The following is a 12,494-nucleotide window of genomic DNA, read 5'->3' on the forward strand; positions in this document are numbered from 1 at the left end:
GAGAGAGGCTCCAGTACTCTGGTGTCTGTCACAGAGTGATATGTCTAACAAGCAAAAGAAATTTGGACGGTTCTGTAGACAGCATGGTCAGGAATGATAAGACGGCCTCAGGTTTTCCATACTTGCTATAGAGAAACCGTATTGTACCCTTAGGGTTGTGTTTGTTTCAGTTTAATGTCCCCACATGATTCTTTAAATAGCTCATGGTAGTCAACAATTTTAAAGACATCATTTACTTGTCACCTTTAACTTCTGATGCTGAACGGGCCAACTCGGTGCTAGCTGTTTTAGTATTAATACAGTGTCATAAATGTTTACAGGGGAACATCAGCAAACGAAAAAGGAGCTTACATTCTAGATTGTACTTGACCTATCATTAACAAATGTGATATCTGTTTGAGATTTTGCGTAAGCTCTTCTAGCCCCTTTTCATTTTCACCTGCTGCTTGTGGCTGGCTGACCTTAGGTGGATCTCCCTGGAGATGTAACGCATATCCTGCCACACTGCTCAGTGCAGTGTTTGATATTATCAAAATACAGACCTCTGTAATCCCTGCTCTTGTAGGTGCCCTACTGCCGTAATCTCAAAGCTCCTGATCACTCACCAGTTGTGCGGTGGCTGTAGTGCCTCCAAGCAGCATGTAAATCTAAAAGGTGCATAGCTCTACAATTTGTTGGGTTACAGATTGTGTGAGAAATAGTATACTTGGCTCAAAACCGAGAGAAACTCCCTTTTGCCCAGGATAATCACTATTCTGAGTAATTCAGCTGAAGATCATGATATTATAGGTGCTGCATGAATAAATAAAATAATCTCTCCTCTCCTCTCCAGATTTAAAGACCACCCAACACTAAATGACAGGTACTTGCTGCTACATCTCCTGGGCAGAGGCGGATTTAGTGAAGTATATAAGGTAAGTTAGATCTCCTTTGGCTGATTGGCTGTCCTAATTTGACTCCTTGATAAGATGACTCTGAAGCCAGTGTCTTAATTATCTGGCATCTCAAGAAATAAAGGTGGGACAGACCTCTGCCCGAGATCCTCACCATTCAGCATGAATTGATAAAGGGTATGTTCAAGTGCTTATCACAACTGGGTGGCTTCCCTTGTTTTTAAATTTAAATCATATTCATCTCGCTTTGGAGGTGCCAGGTTTATAAATGCATTCATATGAACTTGCAAACACTCATGTACGTTCATATATATATGCATTCATATTGGAGCAATTGCATTATAAGCAAGCATACTAAGGGAAATTCACATCCTTATTGACAAAAAGAATCTGATTAGGGAACAGCATTATGCATGAAGCAATTTGCCTACTAAAATACTATGTGGGGGTGGTCTCAAAGAAAATGTTCAACATCCACACAAAATCGTTTAAAATCAGTTTGGAATTGCTGGCTTTTTCCCCCAGTGGAAGGAAGTGAAATTTGTTTAGGGTCGAGGTGTCAGCTCTGATAGTATTCTGAATCAGCTCTCTCCATCTTCCAGGCATTTGATTTAACGGAACAGAGATATGTAGCAGTAAAAATCCATCAGTTAAATAAAAACTGGAGGGATGAGAAGAAAGAGAACTACCACAAGTAAGTAACTCTGGATATTGAACTGCAGAGAAGGTTTGGGAGGGGGACTCAAAAAAGGCATAACTTCTAAAATGACAATGTGGTTAGTAAAAGAGGTTGATTGCTTCTGTCTGAAAAACAGCTGGTGGTTCTATTCTTGTGAACCAAAAAAACCCCTTAATTTCTGCCCGTGTTAGCACAGTAAATGGTTGAAGGAGCAAGACTTGAAGGGAGCTGAAACTGCTTTGGAAAAGGAGAGGGATAAGAGCAGAATGTTTAGGGACTCTGCAGAGAAAGACCCCTGAAAAAGAACAGGTTACACTTCAGCATCTCTGTAGGTTCCTCATTATCCTGGAATCACAACCCTGATCCAGAACAGTGAAGCTATATTCTCTTGCCTGAGCTATTGCTAGAAATATAGTGAAATGCAACTGTGCAATAGCATTGGGTTTTGGTGGTCAAAATGTCCATTTCTAGTGATTTTACAAAAATGTTAGGTCTGATTTGTTTGATATTTTTTTAAAAAAAAGTTTTGTCATTGTAAACTGCCCCAAGTTTTAGGTAGATAGTTGAGAATAAGAAAATTAAATTAAACAAGGATGTTTTCCTTGCTGTTACAGGCACGCATGTAGAGAATACAGAATCCATAAAGAGCTGGATCATCCTCGTATAGTTAAGCTGTATGACTATTTCTCGCTGGACACTGACTCGTAAGTGCTGCTCTTTTTGCAATTCTGCCGTAAACCCAGCTACTTGAATGACTGTGTTTGGGAATCTTGGGTCTCCTTATTGCTCAGAGCTCAACGTGAAAGTGGGCGTGTGTCATGTAAGACATTCTGTGTCAAGGGTTTAGAATACAAAGGGGTCTATAAAAGAGATCAGTTGTGTTGTTCAGGGTACCCCTCACTCCCCAGTATGTATTCCCTTTCAATGTGGGATGAATTCCCACGCAGCATGGAATTGAACGGGGCAGAGGGCATCCTGTAGCCTTGCCGCCCTGTTAATTGCCACGATTGAATGTGCAGCAGTGTGTGTGGAAGGAAACAAAGCTGTAATAGGTTTTGTAACTATTACAAAAATTACAAAAACTCTCCCACATTCGAACCACCGGACCCATTGGGAATAACAAATGACACACTTTCAGTCAAAATAAAGTTAGCAATGATGCTGTAATTGCAGATTGGTTTGTGGTTTTATTTATTTTGTGTTAATTTACTTTGCTGTCTAAATTATCAATGCTGCTTTTAATGGATTCAGTTTTGTGATGCCTTGAGGCCTTGACCAGAAGGCCAGGATGTAAATCGGTAATTGAAAATTTCCTGTTTATCCAGAGAACAAGATCTTAAATCTCTGATAAAACCCTTGACCCAATTAAACAAATTGAAGTAAGTTAAGAGTATTTTTTTCCAGGATAACTGACTGATGTAACCCTATCACAGTGAGATGAAAGTGGTGTTTTGTTACAAGCCAGCCCCTAGTTGCAACTACAAAATTCCTGCAGATAGAAAGGGAGGAGACTTTGCAGCACTGTTATAATGTCATGAGCCAATATGTTTGACTCCACTTCTTTCAGGTTTTGTACAGTGTTAGAATACTGTGAGGGGAACGATCTGGACTTCTACCTGAAACAGCACAAATTAATGACTGAGAAGGAAGCCCGGTCTATTATCATGCAGATTGTGAACGCATTAAAATATTTAAATGAAATCAAGCCACCCATTATTCACTACGATCTCAAGCCAGGTATGTTGATAGTGGGTCTGAAACAGCACAAGAAAGTGGGGCAGGGCGCTCTGTATTCTGCAGATTTCTGTTGTGAGAATTGCCGTGTTCATTGGTTGTGTAATAAGCAAGCTTCCAGTGCCCATAATTGCATGATCTTATCATGTATATATAACAGGGCAAGGAATGTGAAGCAGAGCACAGGAATAAATGAACAGCTCTCTCGATGGAAGGATGTAGAAAGTGAATGTGTGCTTTTTATTTGTTCATAAATGTTCTAAATAAGGGGGGTGAGCAGTAAGGTACCCAAGTTTGCTGATGATGCCAAATAGTTGTAGTTGAAACAAAAAGGGATATCTCCGAAATGGGTGAACAGATACTGAAATGGCAAATGCAATTCAAAGTAAGCAAAGTAAGGGATTTATATTGGGGGGGGGGATTCTAACTTCACGTATAAGCTCATGGGGTCTGAACTGGTGGCGACTGACCAGGAATTGGGCAGGTAGCTCAACAAAGGTGTTGACTTGTATGTGACAACTGAGAACGGCGAACTCCGTGCTTGGAATCGGTAGGAAAGGGATTGAAAACAAAGCTGATGGTATCTTAATATTGGTATACAAATCTACACTGTAGTAGCCCTTGGAATATTGTGTACAGTTCTGGCACTTCACCTGAGAATGAATATTGCAGAACTGGGAAACGTTCAGAAAAGGACAACCAAAGTGTTTGTGGGGTTGGAGCAACTCCTGTGAGGAAAAATTACAGCAATGGGAAGATTTTCAGTTTAGAAAAAAGACAGGGGTGAAAACGACATGATAGCAGTGCATGCATAGTGTAGAGAAAGTGGATAGGAAGAAGTCATTGGGAGAATTTGCAAGTGGGAGAATTCTGTTGCCCTCGGGAGCTGCTTGGGGTCTTCCCCATGGCATCTGGTTGGCCACTGCGAAAACAGAGTGCTGGACCAGATGGGCCTTTGGCCTGATTCAACAGGGGCTCTTCCTAAGTTTTTGTGTTCATTTCAGAGCCTTCAACTGAAAAGAGCAATTTTGATTCCTATGCTCTGCTTGTGTCATGTTGCATTCTAGGTAAATGTTTTAAACAGGAGGTGGGAGAAGGCTGATGGATGGGAGATGGTTGCCTTAGGACAGGGGCTGGACCTTAACAAAGGAACCCTAAACACCCTGTTACTGTTTAGGAGAGTGGGGTTCTGATAAGGTCGCTTTTTGGAGGTGGTCTGTCATTCTGGCTGAAAATAAATAAGTGTATTTGAAAATAAATGAGTGCATTCTCATTTGTAACAGGCTGCTGCTTCAGCAACCTCCTCCCACCTGCCCGCAAAATGTAATGGGCATATTCACCTAGAAAGTTTGTTTGGTTTTTTTATTCTCCAGGTAACATCCTCTTGGTAAATGGTACTGCATGCGGCGAGATTAAGATCACTGACTTTGGCCTCTCAAAGATCATGGATGATGACAGTTATAATTCAGTCGATGGCATGGAGCTGACATCGCAAGGGGCTGGCACTTACTGGTGGGTGCCCTGGTCTGTTTCTTGCACTGAACTACCCATAATATCGTAGAATGTGAAGAACAGGTTATTCAGCTGAGCGGGCCAAGTCATATATTTTTTACGGGGGGGAAAGCTGCTTGGAATTGCCTCTGCACCTATGGTGGAGCCCACCTTGAAAAACTGTGTTAAGGTGAACAGCTCTTCCAAGTGCTTGCGTGTCATGCCACCAAAAAATATAATCCATACATCCTTACAACACTAATAATTATAATAAAAACAACAATCTGACTGGGTTGTCCCAGTTACAGAAAGGTAGCGGTGTTGGTCTGCCATAGTCAAAACAAAAAAAAAATTTCTTTCCAGTAGCACCTTAAAGACCAACTAAGTTAGTTCTTGGTATGAGCTTTCGTGTGCATGCACACTTCTTCAGATACCTTCTTCAGATACCTTCAGATACCTTCAGATTCGTATCTGAAGAAGTGTGCATGCACACGAAAGCTCATACCAAGAACTAACTTAGTTGGTCTTTAAGGTGCTACTGGAAAGAAAAAAAAATTTGGGTTGTCCCAGTCACTCTGGGTGGCGATAGGATTCCAACCTTGTAAATGACTGGAGTTCACTCCTTTGGTAACTTCTACTCAGAGGCATGGAAGGTTGATAGTGAGGAAAGATACGGATTTCTATATAAATGAATACGGCTAGTCTGCAGCTGTTAATTTCTCTGTCTCCTAGGTATTTACCACCTGAGTGTTTTGTAGTTGGGAAAGAGCCTCCAAAGATTTCAAATAAAGTTGACGTCTGGTCAGTGGGAGTAATATTCTACCAGTGCCTCTATGGCAGAAAGGTAAGCAAAATAATTTGACTGCTGCTGAATTTACTGAACTATTGAATCATAACTGCAAACTGAGTTTTTTGTTGAATTCTGTGGTGTCTTCGGCACAGAGTTCAGGTTCCTGAGACTCACTTAAGCTTTCTGGTTTAATTTTTTTAAGCACATTTGTTGTTGTCATGACTTGAAGGAATTTTTCAGCGTGTGCAAGGAAACTTCAGTAGAAGCTCCAGTGCTCAGGAAACAGAGCTTTTATAACTTCAATTAAATAATTAAATTTTGTTACGCAAAGGTCTCCAGGCAACCATATTATACCACCAAACAACAAAAAGCACATGAATTATAAACATCATTTTAGAATCCTGGGGGAAATATGTATTTACCTGGAGCCATAAAAATATCAGTGAAGGCGCCAGGCAGAGCTCACTGAGAAGCACATTCCACAACTGAAAATGCCCTCCTTTGTCACCAACCTTCAACCTGGAGGTGGGCCAATATTGCCTTGTTCTCCTCCAGTCATCTTACCTTAGCACTGCACCCCCTAAATGCAGCATTGATTGAATTAATATTCTGGGTTCTGCCAACTGATTTGGGGTGGGGTGGTTTGGGAAGTGAGAGAGCCGATGCTTATAGGAAAAGGAGAGGGAAGCAAACTGGTAAGGAGCGATGATTGAGATGCATGTTGAGTGATCGGAAACTCTATGGGATGAATAAATCTTACTTCCTGACTGAGAACATGCTCATACTGGAATTTTGCTACCTTTTTAGCAAAAATCCCTTACACCACAGTTTTTGTACACCACAAAGTAACCTAATGTGCTTTTTTAAAAAATAAAATAAAATATGGCTACATTTCTGTGAAACCTACTGGATCCCTCTTGTTGAAATGTGAATAATGACCGTGTTCTAACATATGCATGTTGCACTCTCCCCCTCTCCCCTCCCCAGCCTTTTGGCCACAACCAGTCTCAACAAGATATTCTGCAGGAGAACACAATTCTGAAAGCAACAGAGGTGCAATTTCCTCCAAAGCCAGTGGTAACGCCAGAAGCAAAGGTAAGAGAGTGTTTCTATTTGGTATCGGCAAGGAAGCTTGGGGAAATGTAGTGGTGATCTGTACTTGAAGGACACCTTTTTAGCTTTCACTCAAATGGCAGTATTCAGTAATGGGTGACTCTTCCTATCCACTTGAAGAAATGCTTCATATTTCTACCAGGAGAGGAGGGCTCCCTGTTTACTCCTGTTTCCACTGAGGTTGCAGGGATGTCCACAGCTTGTGCTGAGGAAATTGTAGAGCTATTTTCAACAGATCTTTACTCCCGCCCCCCTTTCTGTTCATGACTAGGATGATGATAAAGTCATACCTTTCATCCCAAACGCCTTGCAAGTTGAACGTTTTGACTCCCGAACGCTGAAAACCTGGAAGTGAGTCTTCCGGTTTGCTAACGTTCTTGGAACCCAAACGTCTGACAGGGCTTCCGATTGGCTGCAGGAGCTTCCTGCAGCCAATCAGAAGCTGCGCTTTGGTTTCTGAACGTTTTGGAAGTTGAATGGACTCGTCTCTTCACTTTCATTCCATGGTTCTGTTGTCAACTCACCCAGTTGCCTGATGGGTAAAATTGGGGACCAGCTTACTGCAGCAGGCTGAGGGAGGGAGCAGAAAGAAAGGGTGGGAGAAGTCCCTGCTACTGCTTTTTATGCCATTCCATCAGACTTGAAGAGTGGTGCCTGGTAAAAGCTTGGCCTGGAAGTTCCTTCCATGACCATCTAGACAATTGCAGGATGCCCAGGAGGGTGTGTTTTACACACAATTTACTTACCATACCTATTTTTTTTTTAAAAAAATTTTTTAGTAAAACCAGCCTGTTTCTGCTTCTGGAAAAGAGCTACCAGTACCAACTTCTCATGCCCATTTTCTCTTCTTTCTGTTTGTCTTCCAGGCATTTATCAGGCGCTGCCTGGCCTACCGGAAGGAAGATCGAATAGATGTTCAGCAGTTAGCATGTGACCCCTACTTGCTCCCTCACATCCGCAAATCTGTATCAACAAGCAGCCCGGCTGCGGCTGCCATTGCCTCAACCTCTGGATCTTCTAATAACAGCTCTTCAAACTGAGCAGGAACAATAGGCCAAAAAGATATATATAACCGGAACTGCAGAAAGAAAACCGAGAGAGAGTCAGAGACGTTTTGAGAAGCAGCCTTCGGGATTGGCAAGGAATCCACAAAACGGCCTCCAGAAACCGGTATCGGTGCTTTGTTTTCCTCTTGCGCTCTTGTCCCATCCGTAGAGCAAGGCATCATTGATTCTCGGCAAGGTTCTATGGCGACTTAAGTCCAACTTAAGTGGCCAAGGAAGAGGAGATTGATTGGTCTCGTGCTGAGCAACGGCAAAGGCACTAACCACTCTGGGCAGCAGAGAGAAAAGATGGCTCCATGTACTGTGAACTTCCAAACACCACGGACCCCGGGTGCGGTTCCAAAATGCAGGGTGCACACACTGTGGAGAATTGCGGACTTGGCAGCAGGGTAAAGAGGCTGGACTTGGTCCACTGTCAATATTTAAAAATATGTTCCTCTTTTTTAAAAAAAAACAAGACGAAAAGCAAAATAAAGTTTAGGCTACATCTCATTTGGGGGGGAAAACCCCACAGAGCTCAATGCTGTGAGGTTCCATTGAGGGAGCGGCATTGGACTCTTGAGCCCTTTGCAAGGGAGCCAAGTATCCTGCCTGTTGATAGCACCAGCATTAGCATGTCATCCCAAATAATTTCAGTTTTAAAATAACCAACTTTTATTGGGGGGGGGTTGGTTGGAAGGTGAAATAACTAGCAGGTCAATGTGGCAGCCCCCTCTCCCTTTTCTTTAGATTGGCCTCATATTCTGTGAAGGAGGAGTACAATGTAATGCAGAGGGTGCGTTACAGCTAGGAACATAGGTTTCTGTCCTCGCTCCAGCCCCCCAGAAAACTGCTTTTTGGCAGGTACTTGACGGTTATCCCCCTTCAGAATAAAACCAAGCGTTTCTAATTTTTTATTTTCCCCCAATGTTTTCCTCGTGTGGTGTTCGGATCCATTCACTAAAGTCTCTTTTGGGTGATGGCATTCTCTTTTAACACACACAAGGATGACAGAACTCTAGACAGATTACCTCCCTTCCCCTCTTTCTCCCTCCCTTTATCTTCATTTTTTAAAAAATCTTTCTGTACTGTCTCAGAAACATCACCTACATTAACACCCCAAAAGGACACTTATCCTGAAGAACAGCTAGATTTTTTTAAAATCTTAAACTTTGTGTTTCTGTTTCTTTATCAGAGTTTTGAGTTTGCTTTTTTTTTTTCTTTCCTTTTTTACATTACTGCTCTTGGTCCTTGACTCTCTTTTTTTTCACCTTTTAAGAAAGACATGTAAACCAAAGAAGAATCCAGTTGCTTGAATCTTGTGGCAGAATGCTACTCCTGCACGTGGCCAAAACGTTGTTTGCTGAAAACCTTGAAAGCCGTACTGTATGGTCAGGTACCCTGGCCAGGACTTCGATTCTGCACCCACAAGTGATGATTCTCAACCCTCCCTCCTCAGCTTCCTGCAGATTGGGGTGCAAGTAGAAGTAGCAGGGGCGAGGCGAGGGGGACCAAGCCATATCGAGATTTAGGGGACTTGAGGGAGAGCTGAGCTGGGAAGTGGAGGCTGTATGTGTGTGTGTGTTGGTTTGTTCGTTCATCTCTAGCTACTCCTGCAGATCAGGTGGAAAGGACCTGGGTGGCCGAGTGTAGCTGTCTTGTGTGTGCCTCACCCTCCTTTTTATCCAACGACTTAATCACCAGGATGGATGAGGTACCATTTGATCAGGAGGCGAGCCTGTGCCTCTGTTTAAATGGCGTTAAATGAAGTTGTGCAGGGAAGTGAGGAAATGTGATGTGTCATCATTACAAATGATGGCCCTGCAAAAAGGCTCTTTTAATGCTTTTTTAAATAAAGAAAGAAGGAAAAATCTCACCCCAAACAGGTGCCATGAGTCCACCTTCGGGGACAGAAGGGTTTTCCTCACTTGTTCCTGAGAACTGAGGGTGTAGCTTTTTTTAGTTCCTCTGGTGGAACAACTGATATTTGGACTCCTCCTACTGGGCAGAAAGTAAGTGAACTCTAGGGCCAGGGGGAAAGGCGAACATACCATTAGGCTATTGTTAAGGCTTCTGGTAAAGTTTATACACAGACACACACAAACACCCCACAATTTGCCTCTGAGCATGAGAATAAAACACACAGCCAACTTTTTTGTCTTTTCATCCCCACCCCAACCTCCTTTTCTTGTCCTAGGAGAAAACCAGGTCTTATATTAATTCCATTTAGGGTTTTTCTAGTCCACGGTTACTCGTCATTTTTTCACCAAAACGCAGCTTGGGGCTATGTGTGAGCTGGCAAAATGCAGGGGCTGGTGTCTTGGCTGCCACAGCAGAGTACAGCTGCTGTCTGCTTGCTGAGCCCTTGTCTCAGCCCGTTTGGGGTTGGGCTCGTGTTATATTTCTGCAGCTAAATTCAAGACTTGAAGCATGCTGTCCTGGAAAGCACTCAGTCCTACCATTTTATCCTCCCGATTGCTGTGCTTGGAATTTAGCCCAAAGCAAGTTTTCACTTCAGGCAGGTTAAAACTTGGATTTACCAGCTTGTGGTGGAGCTAATTATCGATCACTCGTGGAGGGAACCCTGTCCCAAGTGAGACTTAAAAAGAAGTTTTTAAATTTTGTTTTCTAAAAGCCCAACCTGCCTTTGAGCCATAAATTGTATTTCTTTCCCTCTCTCCACCCACCCACCCCAATTTACATAGTGACTGTCAGCTGTTTCAGTCACTATTGGTTGTGCCTGGGTAGGAGCCTCCATCTTTTCATGGTGTTCATCACAGAAGCAGGATAGATCTCTCTGGATGAAAAATGCAGACTGTGACTTTCCCTTTTCTTTTCTCTCCCCCCCCCTTTTTTTTTAAAGCTGTTGCTGAAATGGGTTTTATTTCAGGTAACAAAACCTTTTTATTGCCACACTGTTCATTTTACTGAAAGGAAAGAGGAAATGTGTATGGATTTGTAACTTGAAACTAGGCCAGACTGTTTTGGCTTTGCCCAGCAGACAAAAATACGGATATTAAACAAGTTTTAAGAAACTAAACTTGATGGTTTGTTGCATTTGAACTGCTGGTTGGTCCTTATGCTATGGGGGCAAAGACACGTGGCACAACCTGAGAAACCAAATGCGTATCACATTCGTTAGGATAATGCAGAATGATCAAACAGCATATTAGGTGCCATAAAATACTATTACCCATCCACAAAGGGAACAAAAATATTCAGTGGAGTCATGGTTCTGGCAACACTTTCTGTTGGAACATTTGAGTTCATAATTGATATAACTACAGTGGTACCTCAGGTTACATACGCTTCAGGTTACATAAGCGTCAGGTTACAGATTCCGCTAACCCAGAAATAGTGCTTCAGGTTAAGAACTTTGCTTCAGGATGAGAACAGAAATCGTGCAGCGGTGGCGGCAGCGGGAGGCCCCATTAGCTAAAGTGGTACCCCAGGTTAAGAACAGTTTCAGGTTAAGAACGGACCTCCGGAACGAATTAAGTTCTTAACCCGAGGTACCACTGTAATTCTACTTCTTAAACGCTCCAAAATTTGGAGGTTTGCAAATATATGGAGTCTTGGTCTTGCATATAATTGTAAACAAAGAGTGGAGGAAACCTTGGCAACAGTGACGCCAGGAGCAAAAATAATTTCCCTGCCATCAGTGATTGCTCGATGATAGAACATTGATTTGGGGCTATTTGCATACGAGAGATTTAATATGGAATTGCAGAGGTTGGCTTCTTTTTCTTCACTTACAAAATGAGAGCCTAGGTTCTGTGAATCTATATAAAAGAGCAGTAGATTTTACTGGATCCAAAGCAACCATGGTTGTAGCAGATGCTCTGGGTTTTAAATTTTACTTGCATCACGCCTGTGGTAGCTCAGCTGGTAAGAGCATGAGCCTCTTAATCTCAGGGTCTGGGTTCAAGTCCCATGTTGGGTGAAAGATTCCTGCCTTGGACTAGGTGCCCCTCATGGTCCTCTACAATCCTATGATTTGTGGTGGTATGTGGAATCAGGCCTCATGCAAATTTCTATTTTGCCTTGCCAGTGCAGATTCTTCCTTTTATCACTAGAGGGCAGAGTAATTGCAAATACTATGTGAGAAATTTGTGACTTGCGAACACTCTTACCTTGTCCTGAAAGAAAGACAGATTCCTGTGAGTCCAAAGCACGCACTCACAGGGAATATTTATGCGGGGGGTCAAATTTGACCAGGGGGTCCGGCGCGCTTCCTCCGCGCAGCTCTGCTCTTCCCCCTTGGAACCTTTGACTCCAGCAGAGTAAACACAGCAGAAGCAGAAGCCGGAACGTTCTGTCGTGTGGTGGCAATAACTCAGAATGACACGCAGCTCTCCTTATCTTAAAGTCTTTATTGCTGTACAGATCAACACATCGTAAATCTTCCCGGTGAGACGCAGCTCATGTTGCTCCTTTCTCCATGGAGCCTAACACGCAGACTGAAAGCACACGGAGAAATCCACGCCCCTTCCGTGTTCTCTGCCCGCCCTCAGAATGTGAGGCGTCATCACTCAGAACTCTTAACCCTGTAAGTTCTGAGCCCCCTCAACACCCCCTCTCGAATCACATTCTGAGAGGACTTCTGAGTGTTCAACACCTTCCCCATTGCCTTCCGCCCCTTCCTGGCATCGTTGTTAGGCACCTGTTGAACCCCACAAACCTCAGGTTCGCACTGTGCGAAACCAACCCACGCATTTGTGACCTGAAACCTCTCAGGTGGAATTCCCTTT

General features: G+C 43.0%; 1 protein-coding gene across 6 annotated transcripts in view; it reads left to right on the forward strand.

Moving 5' to 3' along the window:
* TLK2 (tousled like kinase 2) overlaps positions 1-8,653 on the forward strand; it is a 35,251-nt gene extending 26,598 nt beyond the window's left edge. For all 6 annotated transcript variants that reach the window (XM_053363695.1, XM_053363696.1, XM_053363697.1 and 3 more), the window contains 8 exons: positions 833-914; positions 1,496-1,587; positions 2,187-2,276; positions 3,140-3,309; positions 4,680-4,818; positions 5,530-5,641; positions 6,575-6,682; positions 7,567-8,653. In XM_053363695.1, the coding sequence (XP_053219670.1) occupies positions 833-914; positions 1,496-1,587; positions 2,187-2,276; positions 3,140-3,309; positions 4,680-4,818; positions 5,530-5,641; positions 6,575-6,682; positions 7,567-7,740 (967 nt within the window). In that variant the 3' untranslated portion in view covers positions 7,741-8,653. The remainder of the gene's footprint in view (positions 1-832; positions 915-1,495; positions 1,588-2,186; positions 2,277-3,139; positions 3,310-4,679; positions 4,819-5,529; positions 5,642-6,574; positions 6,683-7,566) is intronic.
* Positions 8,654-12,494: the final 3,841 nt, after the last annotated feature.

The sequence above is a fragment of the Podarcis raffonei genome, chromosome 13 (genome assembly GCF_027172205.1).
Source record: "Podarcis raffonei isolate rPodRaf1 chromosome 13, rPodRaf1.pri, whole genome shotgun sequence".
Lineage (NCBI taxonomy): Eukaryota > Metazoa > Chordata > Lepidosauria > Squamata > Lacertidae > Podarcis > Podarcis raffonei.